Source organism: Lithobates pipiens, unplaced genomic scaffold (assembly GCF_037356315.1).
Source record: "Lithobates pipiens isolate NorthernLeopardFrog02 unplaced genomic scaffold, aLitPip1_a1.2 Scaffold_16, whole genome shotgun sequence".
Lineage (NCBI taxonomy): Eukaryota > Metazoa > Chordata > Amphibia > Anura > Ranidae > Lithobates > Lithobates pipiens.
In genome coordinates, this window is record NW_027507748.1 from 635,036,495 (window position 1) to 635,056,920 (window position 20,426).

The 20,426-nt window shown below is 44.7% G+C and overlaps 1 protein-coding gene across 4 annotated transcripts in view; it reads left to right on the top strand.

Annotated features, from left to right (window-relative positions):
• NEK5 (NIMA related kinase 5) overlaps nucleotides 1–20,426 on the top strand; it is a gene marked incomplete at its 3' end in the record, with an annotated part of 110,742 nt that overhangs the window by 39,399 nt on the left and 50,917 nt on the right. For all 4 annotated transcript variants that reach the window (XM_077484218.1, XM_077484221.1, XM_077484220.1 and 1 more), the window contains 5 exon segments: nucleotides 450–590; nucleotides 10,966–11,062; nucleotides 12,372–12,469; nucleotides 13,511–13,594; nucleotides 13,678–13,748. In XM_077484218.1, coding sequence (XP_077340344.1) covers nucleotides 450–590; nucleotides 10,966–11,062; nucleotides 12,372–12,469; nucleotides 13,511–13,594; nucleotides 13,678–13,748 — 491 coding nt within the window.

A 20,426-nucleotide genomic window follows, 5' to 3' on the forward strand; every position in this document is an offset into this window, starting at 1 on the left:
TAGGTGTCCTATGGTGCTGGCAGATGGACAGAAATTGATGCCTTTCACCATAGAAATCAGATCATCACCCAAAAATACCAGTTTAGATCTGTTATGCCTATGGTAAAGCCAAGATATGATAAGAGCACACCTAACCCCTAAACTGTGTTATTATGTGTTGGGAAGGGACAAATATGAGAAATGTTTTTGAGTTGGAAATAGACTGATACGTGCTGTTCCAGCTCCCCTTTTTTTTTAATCTACCTGTAGGAATCATCCTATTAAACCTGTTATATATCTATCTGTAAATAGGGCTTCAAAGGATCACCACCGGGGTTGTTCCATAAGTCAAATAAAATAAAGTGTAATGTGTTAGATGCAAATGAGATTGTATTTTGTTTGGACATCTACAAAATAGTATTTGCTTTGCAAAACATTTGATAAATATCTGTTATGTCACTCTTTTTTAGGTGTCACCTGGCAGTAAAGAAAAAATGGATAACTATGAAATCATTCGAATGATTGGCGAAGGAGCGTTTGGAAAAGCATTTCTGGCGAAAGGAAAAAAAGACAACATCCAATCTGTAATAAAGGAGATTAACCTTTCTAAGGTGGGACAGTTGCAATGGCAATTGCCGACTCTCATTGCTGGCAACACTTTAGGATGTTTAATATAGTTTGAAATAATAAGAAATAATTGTGTTCCTTTAATTTCTATTAGGCCCCTTTCACACGGATGATCTGTTCAGGTCCGCCTGTCAGTTTTTTTAGATGGACCTGAACGGACACTCCATAGAGGTCTATGGAGGGATGGATGTCAGCGGTGACATGTCTGCTGAGATCGACCCGCTCCGATCCGAAAAAGTGTGACGGAGGAAAAACCTACTTTCCATCCATCTGAGGATCGGATCGGGTGACCCATAGGGGAGAGCGGCGCTCTGACAGGTCCATCCCTGCGCAGTGTGCAGAGACAGACCTGTCATCTGCCTGCTCAGCGGGGATTGGCGGAGCGATCCCCCCCGCTGAGCAGAGCAGGCTCCGTACATGGACACATCCGTGTGAAGGAGCCCTTTACAGTGGTTGATATAGTATGGATGAATGGTCTTTACATGGCTGGTTTATACTTCTGTGTTTTTATTTGTATAGCAAGTTAATGATTGGCCATCAAACATTTGCGTACCTTGCACCTGTGTCATGATAGACAAATAAAAGAGTACTGTGTTCATGCTAGCCAAGCAGGTCATCGCATAATTCAGAATGAATGGCATCTTCAGGCATAAAAAAAAACACCCTTTAGTCCTCCTATATAAAAGGCCTAATAAATGCAAAAGCATAATTATTTATTTAATTACATAGGTCATTCAAATTTCAGATGTTGATAGAATAACTTTCCCTAGATTAATTCTTCTTTTTTATTGCAGGTAAATAATGGATTCCAAACAGAAGCAACAGGCTGTCATTGTGTTTTTGATAAAGGAGGGGTGAAAGTTATCCGACATCCACAGAAAGCTACAGCATGTTTGCAGAGATTACACCATTGACAAGAGCAAAGGTGTCACCTCTGTAAAAATTGTGTATCCAGGGCCGATGCTACCACTAGGCAAACTAGGCAACCGCCTAGGGTGCACTGCTGCCTAGGGGCGCCTGGCAACTAGTTTCCCTCCGCATCTGCATGCTCTGCAGGCTGCAGCGTGTAATTAACTCAGTCTCAGGCAGCTTCTCTGTCTGACCGGTAGTGTAATTAGAGGCGCCTATAAGGATGCACACAGGGCTGATGCAAGGATTTTTGACACCCTAGATGAAACCTCATTTTGCCACCCCATTGGCTCTACCCCTGACTCCACCCCATTTGCCCTGCCCATGTAACAGGAGGTGGCACTATACAGGAAGCATCGGCTCTGCTTCCTCTATCTCTGGCTCAATGGGGCAGCGCTGTACTACCGCCGGGAAAAATGCCGCTACTGCGGCATATTGCGGGAGGTTTTAACCCTTTCTCGGCTGCTAGCAGGGCGCTTTTATCCCCTGCTAGCGGCCGAGAAATGCGCTGCAAATCCGACGGTAAAACGCTGCTAAAAATAGTAGCACTGGAACCAGAGATAGAGGAAGCAGAGCCGATGCTTCCTGTATAGTGCCTCCTGTTACATGGGCAGGGCAAATGGGGTGGAGTCAGGGGTAGAGCCAATGGGGTGGCAAAATGAGGTTTCATCTAGGGTGTCAAAAATCCTTGCATCAGCCCTGTGTGCATCCTTATGTGGATGTCAGACAGCCTGCACCCCTCCTTCAAGAACTCAATGACGGCACATTGTTTCTGCTTGGAATCTGTTATTTATCTAAAATTAAAGAGAAAGAGTTATTGTAACAACGTGAAATTTGAACAACCTATGCAAGTTGATAAAAAAAAGTTATGCCCACTTTTGTATTACTTTAGTGCAGCCCTTGTTTATTCCTCCAAAATAACATCAACTCAGCTAGTGCAGTTGTCTGAAATTTGTCTTTAAAACTAATTGCAGCACTCAAGTTGAAAGTTAAAACCAAGCTTGTAGTAATAGGAATAGTCACACTTCTGTCACCTGGATGAACTATTAGTGGCATAAACAATGGCAGCAGTGGCGGCTGGTGCTAAACCTTTTGTGGGGGGGCAAGAAAACCCCCCCAGGTTTGCACTCACCCCTCCACCGCCGTGGCTTCCCCGGCTTCTCCTCCTGGCCAACCTGGTTTTCTTTAAATCTGCCTCCTGTCCTGATTGGCCGGGAAGAGAAGCTGGAAACCAACATCGAATTTTGATTCACTAGTTTTAGAAGTGGGTGGGTTTGGGGCACAGTGCTCTGCGCCCCAAGTCAAACCTTTTCCAAGCCAATTAGAGCCTTGGGTTCTTAACAAGTGCTTTAAAAAAAAAAAACACATGGAAAGCTGAGTCCGGTGCCCCACATGCAAACTAGGGGGGGCAGCACCCCTGCGCCCCTTAAGGACCACCAAAAGAAAGCTCTATTTGTGGGAAAAAGGACATAAATTTTGTTTGAGTACAGGGCTTCCGGAACCATGTTTATTTGGGTACAGTGTCTCACGACTACGCAATTGTCAGTTAAAGCGACGCTGTGCCGTATCGCAAAAAATAGCCTGGTCATTGAGCAGCCAAATCTTCCGGGGCTGAAGTGGTTAAATGTAACCATTTTGCTGCACATTTGGAGGCGCCTCTCTTCTCTTTTATACCCAGTTGTGACACAGCACTACTTGTGTATGTAAATCGCTCGTATATCAAGTCAAAATTGTATTTAAAAATTTTGATTGTCTTGCAAAACGCTCTCAAACCAAGTTACTCTCAAACCAAGGTTTTACTGTATGAACAAATTACCAAATACTTTCACCAACAACATAAGATATGAGATATATAACAAGACTTGTCCTCAAATACTCATATTACTAAAACTTGAACTTGATACCCAAAGCATTGCAAAACACGCCTCATTGCTAGAAATGAAGCATATTCAGCAACCATGAGAAAATAATTATTTAAAGAGACAGATTAATGATCTGGAAATGTGAGGGAAGATGAATGATTTCAGGAAAAGTGGTCTGCATGAATCAGTCAAAGACCCTGAACTACCTCTTCCCTTGATGAAAATCTTTAGCTTCTAAGACCCCTTTCACACCGAGGGCGTTTTGCAGGCGCTATAGCGTTAGAAATAGCACCTGCAATCCGCCCTCAAACTGCGGCTCCTTTGTCTCCTTTGTCTCCAGAGCTGGCAGGACGTCAGGAAAAGTCCTGCCAGCAGCTTCTTTGGAGCGGTGAAGGAGCAGTGTGTTTACCGCTCCTCCACCGCTGCTCCCCATTGAAATCAATGGGGCAGCGCTGTACTACCGCCGGCAAAACGCCATTACTGCGGCATATTGCGGGCGGTTTTAACCCTTTCTCGGCTGCTAGCGGGGTGCTTTTATCCCCTGCTAGCGGCCGAGAAATGCGCTGCAAATCCGACGGTAAAACGCCGCTAAAAATAGTTACTTATACAATATACTTGCAAAGGAAGAGTCAAACATATTAACATAGAAATAGTTCACTGCCTCAATGAACCTAGAGGTGTGGCACCAGAAAAAATACAAGATATCATTTGCCGGCTTCCTGAATAATCAGTTAACCACTTAAGCCCCAGACCTTTTGCAGGCCAAAGACCAGAACACTTTTTGCGATTCGGCACTGTGTCGCTTTAACTGACAATTGCGCGGTCGTGCGGCGTGGCTCCCAAACAAAATCGACATCCTTTTTTTCCCACAAACAGAGCTTTCTTTTGGTGGTATTTGATCACCTCTGCGGTTTTTATTTTTTGCGCTATAAACAAAAAAAGCATAAATTTTGAAAAAAAATTAAATTTTTTTTACATTTTGCTATAATAAATATGCCCCAAAAATATATAAAAAAAAGTTTTTTCCTCAGTTTAGGCCGATACGTATTCTTCTACATATTTTTGGTAAAAAAAAAAAACGCAATAAATGATTATTGATTGGTTTGAGCAAAAGTTATAGCGTTTACAAAATAGGGGATAGTTTTATGACATTTTTATTGATCATTTTTTTTACTAGTAATGGCGACGACCAGCGATTTTTATTGCGACTGCGACATTATGGCAGACACCTCTGACATTTTTGCCCAATTTTTGGGATCATTGTCATTTATACAGCAATCAGTGCTACACAAATGCACTGATTGCTGTAGCCCCCCGCCCGCAGACCCCGACAACCAACGGCCAGGATTGTCGGGAAGAGGCCCTTGTCCTCATCAACATGGGGACAAGGTGCTTTGGGTTCCCCCCTTCCCCAAGGCACCTCCCATGTTGAGGGCACGTGGCCTGGTACGGCTCAGGAGGGGGGGGGGGGCGCTCGCTCGTCCTCCCCTTTCCTGGCCGGCCGGGTAGCGTGCTCGGACAAAGGTCTGATGTGGACCTGGGGGGGACCCCCACGCCGATTTTTTTGGCGTTGGGGTTCCCCTTTAAGTCCATACCAGGTGGCGGGGCCAGGGACGTCTCCTTCGCAGGCCCCGCCTACCTGGAGACGTGCTCGAAATGAGCGGACTTTCCTCCGCGTGTGTGGGCGAGTCCGTTCATTTCAAAAGTAGGGCGGACTTAGTATGCCGTATTAGTCCACTGAAAAAGTGCCGTGTGTGGGCAAGTAGCCCGTTCGGAAAGTCGGACGGACAGTCCGGCGGGATGTCCGCCAGACTAAGTCCGTCGGATAGTCGGCTACGTGTGTACGCGGCATTTCTTACACAGGTTAGTCGGAATGGGTGTTAGAAGGGGAGCATAAGATTAATTAGGTTTATTCTGTAATTCTATTTTAATAAGGCTGTTTTATTTTACTATACAAGTTTAGGCCTTGTCCTACGTTTGTTTAACCACTTTCAGACCGGACCAATTTGCTGGTCAAAGACCAGACCACTTTTTGCGATTCGGCACTGCGTCGCTTTAACTGACAATTGCGCGGTCCTGCGACGTGGCTCCCAAACAAAATTGACGTCCTTTTTTTTCCACAAATAGAGCTTTCTTTTGGTGGTATTTGATCACCTCGGCGGTTTTTATTTTTTGCGCTATAAACAAAAATAGAGCGACAATTTTGAAAAAAACGCATTATTTTTTACTTTTTGTTATAATAAATATCCCCCAAAAATATATAAAAAAACATTTTTTTCCCTCAGTTTAGGCCGATACGTATTCTTCTACATATTTTTGGTAAAAAAAATTGCAATAAGCGATTATTGATTGGTTTGCGCAAAAGTTATAGCTTTTACAAAATAGGGATAGTTTTATAGCATTTTTATTAATAATTTTTTATTATTTTTTTTTTTACTAGTAATGGCGGCGATCAGCGATTTTTATTGTGACTGAGACATTGTGGGGGACCCATCGGACATTTTTGACACATTTTTGGGACCATTGTCATTTATACAGTAATCACTGCTATATAAATGCAGTGATTCCTGTGTAAATGACACTGGCAGTGAAGGGGTTAACCAGTGGGTGGCAGTGTAGGGGTTAAGTGTTCCTAGGGATGTGTTACTAACTGTGGGGGGGTTGGGCTTTCATTTAGTGAACACTGATCTCTGCTCCAATCACATGGAGCAGAGATCAGCGTCACTAGTTGCTAGGCAGAATGGAGAAATGTTGTTTACAACGGCACTTCTCCATTCGGCCGCTCCGTGAGACAATCGCGGGGATGCCCGCGGCGATCGAGTCCGCGGGTCCCGCGACCGGACTCACGGGGGTCCCGACCAGCGCAGGAGTGCACCGCCGGCGGCGCGCTCCCGATGGCAGGGCGGCAAATTTAAAGGGACGTACATGTACGCCCATTTGCCTGCCCGTGCCATTCTGTCAACATACATCGGCGTGCGCTGGTCGGCAAGTGGTTAAACTATTGATTTGGTAATAATATATTTTCCTCCATTCTCTGAAAACAATTAGTCTATAAATTAAGTTGTTTTTTCACTTTTCATTTACATTTGAACTTCCTGTTTAGTGCAGCTAAAATGCTTTTCTGCAAACAGACCACCTTCGGTTATTTTTTCATCTTTCCATCTATTAAATCTTCTGCCCTTGTTGTTTTAACTTTTGATAGTAAAACATTTTTATTTTCTGCCAATAAACACTTAATACAGCCCACGTCCTAGGCTTATGACATCATGCACAGCTCTATCTCTCTCACTCTCCTGAGAGTTTGCCAGGATGGGAGGGGGTCTGAGTCATAAGAGGGCCAATAAGAGCTGCAGAGCTGGAGGTGTGCCTCTGTGTGTCTGTGTAAATGCAAGAAGTGAACAGGCAGCAGCTTCAGCTGCCCACAGTTAAAATGATTGCAGCCAGACTTGGTGGAGGGAGCATTCTGCAGCATATTTGGCAAGTACAGAATCACAGTATATATAAAATAATATGCAAAGTGGTTGGAGGGAAGCTTCAGAATAGCAAATATTTTTTTTATTACAAATTATGTGAGCAGACTCTGGTTCTTCTTTAAGTGGTTAAACTGCCCTAATCTACAGACCTAAGTTCATTCCTTTGAATGAAGGAAATTCATTTGAAAGAAGGAAATGTTGCAATATTTCTCTTTATCTCCACCTAAGATGTTGTGATAAACTTGGCAGGCTGCCTGGTTTGTTTGTTTTAATTTGTTTGTTTTTTTGACAGCTGTCGACTTGAGCCAAGAATGGAAAAGATGTTTTTATTACAAATAATGTGAGCAGACTGCAGATTCTCTTTAAAGCGGGAGTCCGCCGGGACTCCGCGTTTATTTTTTTTTTTTAAAGTCAGCAGCTACAAATACTGCAGCTGCTGACTTTTAAAATGGTGACACTTACCTGTCCAGCGCGCCCGCGATGTCGGCACCCGAAGCCGATCTCTAGATCGACACTCGGGTGCTGCCGCCACCATCTTGGGTATGGGAATCAGGAAATGGAGCCTTTCGGCTTCATTTCCCGGTTCCCTACTGCGCATGCGCGAGCCGCGCGGCGCAATCCGGACGGTCCCCGCTGCCTCTGGGAACTGTGTGTTTCCCAGCAGGCAGCGGGGCACTTGCGCAAAGGGGCGGGCAGTTGCGGAAAGGGGCGTAATCTACGCCCCTTTCCGCAGACAGCTATCCCGGAAGTGGGTGCAGTTACCTGGATTATCCAGGTAACTGCACCCCCCTCCCCCCTGAAAGGTGCCGATTGTGGCGCCGGAGGGGGGGGGGATTCCGATGAGCGGAGGTCCATTTTAGGGTGGACCTCCGCTTTAACTAAGAGAAAACTCTTCACAGAAGAGTAATATTAGGAGGTGCTTTGAACTGTGGTTTCTTTTAAAGCTCTAAAAAAAAGATGAAATAGGTTTTACACAAACTAAGAGTACCAGATGCCCGGAGAGCGAATAATCTAAATACAGGCATACCCCACTTTTAAATACACAATGGGGTTTATTTACTAAAGCTGAAAAGTGCAAAATCAGGCTCACTTCTGCATAGAAACCAATGAGCTTCTAACCCCAGCTTGTTCAATTAAGCTTTGGTAATAAAACCTGAAAGCTCATTGGTTTCTATGCAGATGTGAGCCTGATTTTGCACTTTCCAGCTTTAGTAAATAAACCCCATTGTGTACTTAAAGGTGGGGTATGCCTGTACCAAAGTACTCTGACTCAGCCAGACATAAATAATTTCTAGAACAGATTATTTCTTTATCACTAAAGATTTTATTGAATCAATTGTGGAGGTTAAAATAGGAATGGATGAGCAAGTTTGGGGTGGAGAAACTTGACTGGTCTGTGCAAAGTCCTGAACTCAACCCAATAGAATACCTTTGGGGTGAATAAGAGTACAGACTGCGAGCCAGGCCTTTTCTCCAACATCAGTGCCTGACCTCACGAGGTGCTTCTGGAAGAATGGTCAAACATTCCCATAGACACTCCTAAACCTTGTGAACAGCCTTCCCAGAAGAGTTGAAGCTGTTATTGCAGCAAAGGGTGGGCCAACTTAATATTGAACCCTACGGACTAAAGCCCCATAAACACTATCGAATTTTCTGCTGAGTTTTTCCTTCAGATTTACCAAAACCATGTAGTGAAGGGCCTGCCTGATTACATACACATTGAAACTCCTAAAGTTTGTCCTCATATTATATGGTTTTGGTAAATCTGAAGGAAAAACTCAGCAGAAAATCTGATAGTGTGTATGGGGCTTAATGCCATGTACACACGACCGGACTTTTCGACAGCAAAGGTCCAACGGACCAAGTCCGCTGGACAATTCGATCGTGTGTGGGCTTAATTGGACCTTTGCTGTCTAAAAATCAGACGGACTTTAGATTTAAAGTTTAAAAAATGTGTTCCTCTTAGAAGGGACTTTTAGTGGGAAAAAGACTACTTGGGGTTTAGATGCGTATTAGATTTTTATTTAAGGTGATCATATGAAAAAATATTTTCTGTAGGGAATACAAGTATACATAAAAGTGTATGTACAGACCAGTAATTTAAAACATGTTGGTGGAAAGTCCGACAACAAATGTCCGATGGAGTGTACACACAGTTGGACTTACCGCCAATAAGCTCACATTCAACATTTTCCGTCGGAAAATCCGATCGCGTGTACGCTGCATTCGATTATGAAAAAGGACATATTCTCTACAGCAGGGGTGCCCAACCAGTGGCCCGCGGAGGCCTCTGATGTGACCTCCTGCTCAGGGATGGTGGTTTAACCACTTCCCGACCAGCGCACGACGATGTACGTCGACAGAATGGCACGGGCAGGCATATTGGCGTACAGGTACGTCCAATATTCGATGCCGCCCTGCCATTGGGAGCGCGCCGCTGGCGGCGCGCTCCTGCGCTGGTTGGGACCCCTGTGAGTCCGGTCGCGGGACCCGCGGACTCGATCGCCGCGGGCATCCCTGCGATCGTCTCACGGAGCGGCCGAATGGAGGAAATGCTGTATAAACAACATTTCTCCATTCTGCCTAGCAACTAGTGACGCTGATCTCTGCTCCATGTGATTGGAGCAGAGATCAGTGTACACTAAATGAAAGCCCAACCCCCCCACAGTTAGTAACACACCCCTAGGAACACTTAACCCCTACACTGCCACCCACTGGTTAACCCTTTCACTGCCAGTGTCATTTACACAGGAATCACTGCATTTATATAGCAGTGATTACTGTATAAATGACAATGGTCCCAAAAATGTGTCAAAAATGTCCGATGGGTCCCCCATAATGTCGCAGTCACAATAAAAATCGCTGATCGCCGCCATTACTAGTAAAAAAAAAAATAATAAAAAATTATCAATAAAAATGCTATAAAACTATCCCTATTTTGTAAAAGCTATAACTTTTGCGCAAACCAATCAATAATCGCTTATTGCGATTTTTTTTACCAAAAATATGTAGAAGAATATGTATCGGCCTAAACTGAGGGAAAAAAATGTTTTTTTATATATTTTTGGGGGATATTTATTATAACAAAAAGTAAAAAATAATGCGTTTTTTTCAAAATTGTCGCTCTATTTTTGTTTATAGCGCAAAAAATAAAAAACTCAGAGGTGATCAAATACCACCAAAAGAAAGCTCTATTTGTGGGAAAAAAAGGACGTCAATTTTGTTTGGGAGCCACGTCGCACGACCGCGCAATTGTCAGTTAAAGCGACGCAGTGCCGAATCGCAAAAAGTGGTCTGGTCTTTGACCAGCAAAATGGTCCGGTCTCCAAGTGGTTAACAAGCCCAGATCGCAGGTTGCCGACCCACCATCCCAGAGCATCAGTGATGTGAATGAAGCCGGCAGTAGAGAAAGCAAGAAGCTGCAGAGCAGAGCCACATAAGCTGAAGCTTCCTGTGTAGCGCCAGCTCCTGTCACAATCAATAACAAATGCACTCTGCCTGGGACAGCAACAGCCAGGGAAAACTGAATTAAAGGTGTGTTTGTTACTAAAATCAGTGTATATATGGGCATATCTGTTCTTCAGAGGTTACTAGGCTGCTGTTAAACTAATCCTGCGCCTGCAGGTTACCTGCACTGAGCCATAGACTAGATATTACCTGTGGGTTTGGTGCGCTTTCAGAAAGTGCACTATACCATCAGGATATAATAGAAGTCTATGGCAAAGTGCAGCTTACATGCAGGAAAGCCACAGGCGCATCAGTGTGAAAGCAGCCTTAGGACCCAATCAGACCCTCCATTCACCCCCGCTTACCTTCAATCCGATACGCAAAAAAAAAAAAAAAACAGAAGGGGAACCGCCCCCTTCCATCAGATTGAATTGGAGGGCCCATAGAGTAGCATGGGCTGTGTCCATATCTGTTCTGCATATGCAGCGTAGATATAGACCTGTTACGCTTATTTTGGTCCTCGCTCATCAAAAGGTTGGGCACCCCTGCTCTACAGTCTACTGGGTCAAGTGCTGACCTGACTGTTTAAGTATTGCATGATAAACTATTACAAACATACAATATTAATAACCGTTCCTGTATGCAATATCTTTTTTTTTTTCTTCTAGATGACCCCAAAAGAGAAAGAGGCATCTCAGAAGGAGGTTATTCTTTTGTCTAAAATGAACCATCCAAATATTGTAACCCTATTCACATCATTTAAAGGTTTGTTGGGTATAGAGGGATATAGCTTATCTACTCATGAAATGCCCTGTCTCACTTTTAGTGTAATATTGTTCACATCATTTAAAGGTTTGTTGGGTAGAGAGGGATATAGCCTATCTACTCATGAAATGCCCTGTGTCACTTTTATTGTAATATTGTTCACATCATTTAAAGGTTTGTCATGTGGTTTTAATAGAGGGATATAAAATGCCCTGTCTCAGCTTTTACTATACTAATCACTAGTTCCATCCATTGCAGCTACATATGTACAATTATAGATTATGGGAAATAATTCTGAGGTAGGAGCAGGGCTGTATTTTACCAAAGCTGGGTTAGAGGGGTAGCACTAAGCATCAATAATTGAGATAACCTCTTACCTTATTTAGTTACCTAACCTGCCTACCTCATTTGAGGCTAAATTTAACAAGAGAACTGTGGGTAAGCGAGGTGAGTAAGGAGGTTCTTTATATAAGAAGAAATATAAGAACACCTTTCCTTTCTCCGGTATGTTGGTCTGCACAGTTAAAAACTAGCTCTGCATATAAAAAATACCCCATGCTGCCTCTAATAGGACATTATAGCATTACATTTTTCTAGAATACTCACATGACACAGTTGATGGAGCTTTTATAAAAAGTCTGACATCATTCAAGTGCCTGGGGTTTGGTTGTCTAAGACCAGCACTAGAGGCGCACTCATCATGGTTCAGAGAAGCCAACTCCTTGTAGTGGTGGGGATGGAGTAGCCAGACTCCCCATCATTTCATAGAGCACCAATGATACAATAATACATAACCTTTATTTCACCATAGTAAAAATATATATCTTTCATCATGTCACCCAAGGGACAGACAGTCATCACTTCATGGTGTGGTTACATCAGGGGAGCCCCTCAGATTACCTATACTACAGGTAGCACAGGCACCACAAGCACCCACTTTACTGGCCATCCACCTCCAGTAGCTACAAACATCTAGAGGAGAGTAGTAGTGGGAGAGTCCCAGCCATAAACTCTACTTACCCAGATCCCTTCCAGCTCTTCCTACCTTTCAGCTGCGGGCACCCACAAACATGCATATAGCCGGCTGTCAGGGGGTCAGGCTATGTGTCAACAATCCATGTGAAGCAATGATGTTTGAGATCCCCAGATAGGCTATACTGAAAGCATGCAGCTAAGAGATGTTGGACTACTGGGCAAAAACCTAAAATCCAGTTCTCACAACATATTCATAGAGGTATTGTAGTACCTTTTGATATTTATTGTGTATCTCTACATGTATATATTTTTAGCCCACTGTGTCTCATTCTAGAGAATAATAGTCTGTACATTGTGATGGAATACTGTGATTGCGGTGATCTGGCAAAGAGAATAAACAAGCAGAGAGGTGTTCACTTTGATGAAGACCAGGTAAGGAAATATTTTGCTGAAGTGTTCCTTACCGTGTAGCTCCTGTTGTAATACAGAATGACCACCTTGGCTAAAAAAAAGAAGAATTTCAACACGTTAAGAGGTCCTAAAAGTAATGGTAGGTGTGAGTTCTGGCTAAGATTTCTTTTTCCCTCTTACAAAATACATAAGTGAGATCTCTGTACTTGACTTCCTATGATCTGCACAGCTACCCTGGATATTATTAGAGGGATCCACTTTCCTTGTTGAATGTTTAATTGAATATTTGATGAGAATATTATATAATTGGGTAAGGTGGTTGGAAGACCCAAACTCCAAGGAGAACAACAGAGCCTACAAATATTTTAGTAGTAGAGTAGAGTTCCTAGGATCTGCACAGCTACCCTAGATATTATGAGAGGGACCCACTTTCGTTAATGAATGTTTCGTTTAATATTTAATAGAGAGTATGAAATAATGGAGTAAGGTGGTGGGAAGACCCAAACTCAGTGGACGGCAGCATCGGAGCCTAAAAATATTTTAGATAATAAAATGATAAAAAAACTGTCTCCCCATGGAGGAGGCTCTGGATATTATTAAACGAGTTGCTGAACCTGTTTGAATTTTACATAAGTAATACATGTTGTCTCATAATCATATATTCATAAAAAACTACTTGGATATTAGGTCTTATATGGCTAGCTAGGTCGAGACTTATTTTGGACGATTTGTACTTCCTTTAGTGAAAGCATGGATTCATATCTGAACCTTTTTGTCAAAAGCTTGATTCTGGAAACAAACATCAATACAAGATGTTAATGCATTTTTCCTTTATTTGCACCTTTTATGAGCTGAAATGGGGGAAATATGAACTGCATCTTTTAGACATGGTGTAACTATGTGCAATTGCCTAATGAAAAACAAAAGGATATTCAGTAAATATTCGTGTTGTTTTAATGAGACAAGTTATGGTTTATATTTTTACTTATTGAAATGCCAGTATACAGTTAAAACTCTTTTTCTAAATAATGCTAACAACGTCTATATTTGTTCTTATGACAGATCCTCAATTGGTTTGTGCAGATTTCTTTAGGTCTAAAGCATATCCATGACCGCAAAGTGCTTCACAGGGATATTAAGGCGCAGGTAAAAGTTTTTTTTTTTTTCTGAAGGCAGATGAAACAATCAAGAGTGATATCGGGTTACTGAGAGATATTTCTCTTTTACAGAACATATTTCTCGCCAATAATGGGACCATGGCCAAACTGGGAGATTTTGGTATAGCAAGAATGTTAAACAAGTGAGTTATATATCGTCATGTTCAGTGATAAGTATTAATTACTGTGAAATTCCTCCTCTCTATGTTGAGAAGACTATCAAAAGCCGTTTTTCGGGATTATGTTTTGATTTTCCTGTAGGAATCTATTCACCCCTTTTTGTGTTCTTCTTCTATATTCTTTGCTGTGCAACTTTTTATATTGTACTTTAGCACAGGGGTTTTAACATATGTGTGGTTGCAGAGCTGCAATGGATTGCCCATACCGCTTCCCCAGACTGATGAAATCATGATATCCCCAGTCCTAATAGATTCCAGTAGGATTACAAAGATGTCAATACATTGGTTTTACTTTACAGATATATTCCCCAAACCATACTTACATAAAAACGGCAAATCCCAAATACACAAATTATCTACAGTATCTACAGCTAGTAAAACTTTTGGTGTTTTTTGTGCAATTAAAACATGCAGTCGAGCACAGTTACTGACAATGTTACCCCAGTTTCATCTGACACATCAAGTCGATTTTCCACTTTGATTTCAGGTTCAAAATGCAGCGCAACTTCTTTACTTTTTTCTTCATACTATCAAAGAATATGGATGACCCCAAATAATGAATATCTGAACCCAAGACCCAATATTCTAAACATTGTAGGTCGCCAACATTTAGATGTTGTGGCTGCATTTGTTTCTTCTTTCAGGATATGTACGACTTCTGTAAGTACAGAAAACGCCTGTTGATCTTGCCAGTAATACCGTTTTCTTATAACTTCCGACACATATGAAAAGATGAGGAGTTGTTTGTTGTCCGAATATAGAGAGCAGCCTAAAATGACAACCCTGCTCCTCTGTAGATAAACGAAAGTGATTGAGCATTACCACTCTCGGCAGTGTTACTGCCAGGAAAAAAGAAAGGGAGAGAAAAGCCTGAAAAAGAAAACAAATGAAGCCACCAACTTTTAAGAATAGTGAGCTGCAATATATTACAGGAATCTCTGTATCCTGGCAATTATTTCAGTTTTATTATATAGATGTAATAGTGCGCTTGAACCTAATTAAAATAATAATAAAATATCACACAATACCAATAATCCTAGAATCGCATCCAAAAGACAATAAACAATGAATAAATCATGCTTCCTTCCCGGTACAAATAAAATGATCATCACCCGAAAAGTGATATTCCCAAACCACCTTCAAATAATACATCCAAAACCTGAGTCACAATGATACTCTCCAGTAGTGATGGACGAACTTCCGACGGGACGTTTCGCGAAAGCGAAATGCGAACGGACCCAAACGTTCGCGAAACCGAACGTTCGCCGCGGGCCCCATTGACTTCAATGGGAGGCGAACTTTGCAAACCTTCATGTCGAATTTGCGGCCACGTGGTAATTATTAGGGGGTAAAACGTAGTCCCACCATCTGGACAATGACATAATACATGTATGAGGTGAATTTGGGATCGATAACTACAAGCATTTTTATTTTATTTGGGAAATTGTTCTAACAATTCAGGACTATGGAGCTAATGAAGGCAATGGAGGAGAGGGAAGGTCAGGGACCAGGGTAGGCAAAGAAGAGGGTGCAGGAGATGATCACCAGCAGCGTGACATACCGGAATGACACATGCACCGTGATAGAGGCATCTGACAGCAGCACCGTAATACAGAGCACTGACAGCAGCACCGTGACATACAGCGCTGACAGCAGCACCGTGACATACAGCGCTGACAGCAGCACCGTGACATACAGCGCTGACAGCAGCACCGTGACATACAGCGCTGACAGCAGCACCGTGACATACAGCGCTGACAGCAGCACCGTGACATACAGCGCTGACAGCAGCACCGTGACATACAGCGCTGACAGCAGCACCGTGACATACAGCGCTGACAGCAGCACCGTGACATACAGCACTGACAGCAGCACCGTAAGCAGCCCCAGGAGGAAGTCAGCACAGCACAGGGATGGTGTGATCCCCTCATAATAAGAACCCCCAGGAGGAAGTCAGCACAGCACAGGGATAGTGTGATCCCTTCATAATAAGAACCCCCAGGAGGAAGTCAGCACAGCACAGGGATATCATAAGCAGCCCCAGTAGAAATATGACACCGCTCAACCTCTTCAAAGAGGAGGGTAGGGGCATATAGTACGGTGTGCTTTTTTGGGTCAAGGAAGTGAGCCAAATGAATTAAGAAGGTCTGTGTGCTTGATTAAAAAAATAGTTTATAGACATATACATGGTCTACTGGTCACATGTGTTGAATTCCTCCGAGATCCATGCCTCATTCATTTTTAGAAATGTGAGGTAGTTAACACTGTCGTGAGCTAGGCGAGTACGCTTATCGGTCACAATCCCCCCTGCTGCGCTGAACGTCCTTTCGGACAGGACACTGGATGAGGGGCAAGCCAACAGTTCGATTGCAAATTGGGCAAGCTCTGGCCAGAGGTCAAGCCTGCCCACCCAGTAGTCTAGGGGTTCATCACTCCTCAGAGCGTCCACATCGGCCGTTAACCCAATGTAGTCGGACACCTGACGGTCTAGGCGTTCCCTGATGCTGGATCCGGATGACACCTGTCGATGGGTCGGCTGAAAGAATGACCTCATATCCGAAGTCACCAACACATCTTCAAACCGGCCTCTTCTTGCAGGCGCTGTTGGATTGGTACCCGCAAATCCTTCTCTGGGAGTGGGAATTGCTCCTCTGCCAGCGCACGCAAAAGCAGAATGCAGCATTTCTCGAAGCAAGGCCTGGAAGTGCTGCATTCTGACAGCCCTCTGCGACGGCGGTAACATTTCCGCCATTTTGTGTTTGTACCGGGGGTCTAAGTACGTTGCCACCCAGTACTGGTCCTTGACCCTCATGCTTTTTATACGGGGGTCCCTATTAAAACACTGGAGCATGAAGGCCCCCATTTGCACTAAAGTGGAAGCGGTGTGGTGGCCTGGCTCCTGCTCATCATCCAGGATAATGTCGTCCTCTTCATTCTCCTCTCCCCATCCTCGCACAACAGGGATCCCAGAAAGGTTTAAAGCATGCTCTTCTTGCTCCTGCTCATCCGCCCCGGCACCATCCTCCTCTGACTCCTCATCAGACTCCTGTTGTTGACTTGTCTCAGATAGAGTAGCCCCCCCTGGGAATTCATCCAGCATTGCGACTTCCTCATCTTCCCGCTCCTGCTCCTCCACAGCCTGATCAATGACACGACGCAATGCACGCTCCAGAAAGAAGGCATAAGGTACCATGTCACTGATGGCGCCATGGCTGCGACTGACCAGTTTGGTGATCTCCTCAAATGGCCGCAGAAGTCTGCATGTGTCGCGCATGAGCAGCCACTGGCGCGGTGAAAAAAAACCCAGCTCCCCAGAACCGTTTCTTTCGCAGAGTTCATACAGGTAGACGTTAACTGCACGTTTCTGCTGGAGCAGCCTATCAAGCATATAGAAGGTTGAGTTCCATCGCGTCGGGCAATCGCAAATAAGACGTCTGACCGGCAGATGGTGTCGCCGCTGAATGTCAGCAAGGCGAGCCATGGCCGTGTAAGATCTTCTGAAATGGGCCGAGATTTTCCTTGCCTGCCGCAAGATGTCCTGGACCCCAGGGTATTTGACAAGGAATCGCTGCACGACCAAGTTTAAGACGTGTGCCATGCACGGCACGTGCGTGATTTTGCCCTGTTTCAATGCGCTAAGCAGATTGGCACCGTTGTCACACACCACTTTACCAACTGTCAAATTGAGCGGTGTTAGCCACTCATCTGCCTGTGAACGCAAAGCTGAAAGGAGTGCCGGGCCAGTGTGGCTCTTTGCTTCCAGGCACAACAGACGCAGCACGGCATGGCAACGTCTCACCTGGCATGTGGAATAGGTTCTGGGGAGCTTGGGCGGTGCAGCGGAAGAGACGCTAGCAGCGGAAAAGGAGGAGGCAGCTGAGGAGGAGAGGGAGGAGGATGGAGTAGGAGGAGGAGAAGAAGAGTCAGGCCTGCATGCAATCCGTGGCGGTAAAACCAAATCTACACGGGTGCCACGGGTTACATGCTTGACGGCCGTCAGAAGGTTCACCCAGTGGGCAGTAAAACTGATATACCTTCCCTGCCCGTGTTTGCTAGACCACGTGTCTGTGGTCAGATGTATCTTGGCACCGACACTGTGTGCCAGAGATACATTCACTTGCCGCTGAACATGGCCATATAGCTCTGGGATGCCCTTCTCTGAGAAATACTTCCTTCCTGGGACCTTCCATTGTGGTGTTCCAATGGCCACAAATTTGCGAAAGGCCTCCGAGTCCACCAGTTTATATGGCAGTAGTTGGCGGGCTATGAGTTCTGACAAGCCAGCCGCCAACCGTTGGGCAAGAGGGTTATCCGGCGTCATCATTTTTTTACGCTCAAACATTAGGCCCACGGAAGCCTGCCTTTTTGCAGAAAAATGTGAGCTTGGCGTGATGGAAGGTGGAGTGGAGGACAATTGTGAGGAGAGAGGAGAAGGAGAAGTAGAAGACGAGGCTGGACGGTGAGAGCCTGCAGTGTGGCTTTGTGTGTTCCGTTGCTCCCACTGGGCTCGGTGATGGCTGCTCATGTGCCTTCTTAAGGCGGTCGTCCCTAGGTGAGTATTGGGCTTACCGCGACTAACGCGTTGACTGCAAAGATTGCAGATGGCAACGCTATTGTCAGCAGCGGACACGTTAAAAAAAGCCCACACTGCGGAGCCATGTGCCGGTGTCCTGGGAGCGCCAGATGTGACCGTACATGGTCGATGACTCGCTCCTGATACATTTGCAGTCTGCTTTGTCCCTCCTGTGCAATGTAAGTTATTCCTGCTTCTCCTCCCTATCTGCTGGTCCATATCTCCCTCTGAACTCCCCTCCTCTTCCTCTCTTGTGGGCACCCACGTGACATCACTAGACACGTCATCATCAACGTCACCTTCCCCACCGCTATAAGTAGAGATCTCGGAGTAGGCAGCAACACCGGGGACCAACCTCCTCCTTGGGCTGATCTGGGTACTGTCGTCAGACTGCTGAGTAGCGCTTGTTGCTACCTCCTCTTCCTGATCCAATACCAAGAGTGGCTGCGCATCAGAAATGTCCTCTTGATATGGATCGGAAAATAATTCCAGTGACTCAAGCGGAAGGTATGTGGTGGTGGTGGTGGTGGTCGTGTTGTTGGTGGTAGTGTCTTTGGGGGTGCACATAGCAGAGAGTGGAGAAGAGGGTGCAGATCGAGAGGATGAGGAGGGTGCAGAAGAGTAAGGCTGAGCGAGCCACTCAACCAAGTCTGGTGCATCCTTTAAAGTAATTGAACGCACCTTCTGCAACTTCCCACTTTGGCTCAAGCCTGTTGCTCCTGCCCTACCCCTACCACCCCTGCGGAAGGGCCTGCCTCTTCCTCTGCCTGTCATTTTTTAAATGACCCTGTGACAAAACTCTTAGTCCCTATACCGATGAAGGACTGCTGCAGTATAGGGCAGCAGTCAGCAGTGGTGCACGTCAACCCTATCTATTGTGGACCGATAGCGGTCCTTACAGAACAGCAGACTGTACCGCACTCAAGCCTATGTACCGTAGCACCCTATACCAAGTTACCAGTCCTTATAAGAACTTTTGTGGACCAAGCAGGTTGTGTATTAGTGTTTAGCAGACTGTACGTCAGTCCCTATACCGCTGAAGGACTGCTGCAGTATAGGGCAGCGGTCAGCAGTGGTGCACGTCAACCCTATCTATTGTGGACCGATAGCGGTCCTTACAGAACAGCAGACTGTACCGCACTCAAGCCTATGTACCGTAGCACCCTATACCAAGTTACCAGTCCTTATAAGAACTTTTGTGGAACAAGCAGGTTGTGTGTTAGTGATTAGCAGACTGTACGTCAGTCCCTATACCGCTGAAGGACTGCTGCAGTATAGGGCAGCGGTCAGCAGTGGTGCACGTCAACCCTATCTATTGTGGACCGATAGCGGTCCTTACAGAACAGCAGACTGTACCGCACTCAAGCCTATGTACCGTAGCACCCTATACCAAGTTACCAGTCCTTATAAGAACTTTTGTGGAACAAGCAGGTTGTGTGTTAGTGATTAGCAGACTGTACGTCAGTCCCTATACCGCTGAAGGACTGCTGCAGTATAGGGCAGCGGTCAGCAGTGGTGCACGTCAACCCTATCTATTGTGGACCGATAGCGGTCCTTACAGAACAGCAGACTGTACCGCACTCAAGCCTATGTACCGTAGCACCCTATACCAAGTTACCAGTCCTTATAAGAACTTTTGTGGAACAAGTGAGTTGTGAATGTTTAGCAGACTGCAGCAGAAGGGCAGCAGTCAAGTATAATATCCTTTCTATATTTGGAAGAAAGAATATTATACATGTACAAGCCTATTACTGTACCACTGATACCAGTCCTGAAAAGAACCTTTGTGGAACTAATAATAACAGCAAGTCTTTAAAATTACCCTCACTGCCTGACAACACTGCTTCCTTCCTGTCCCTATACAAATTGGCAAAAAAAGAGAACGATTAGTGGTTACTGGAACAGCTCTTTTGTGGACCTTGATAGTAACAGCTAATGATGATGATGATGATGATGATGATGAAAGACTAATCTGGCTGTCCCTGTAGCATACACCGTCCTTTCCCTTTCTCTAAACTAACAAAAGACACTCAGGCTGCTGCAAGAATCAGCAGCACAGCAAACCTATC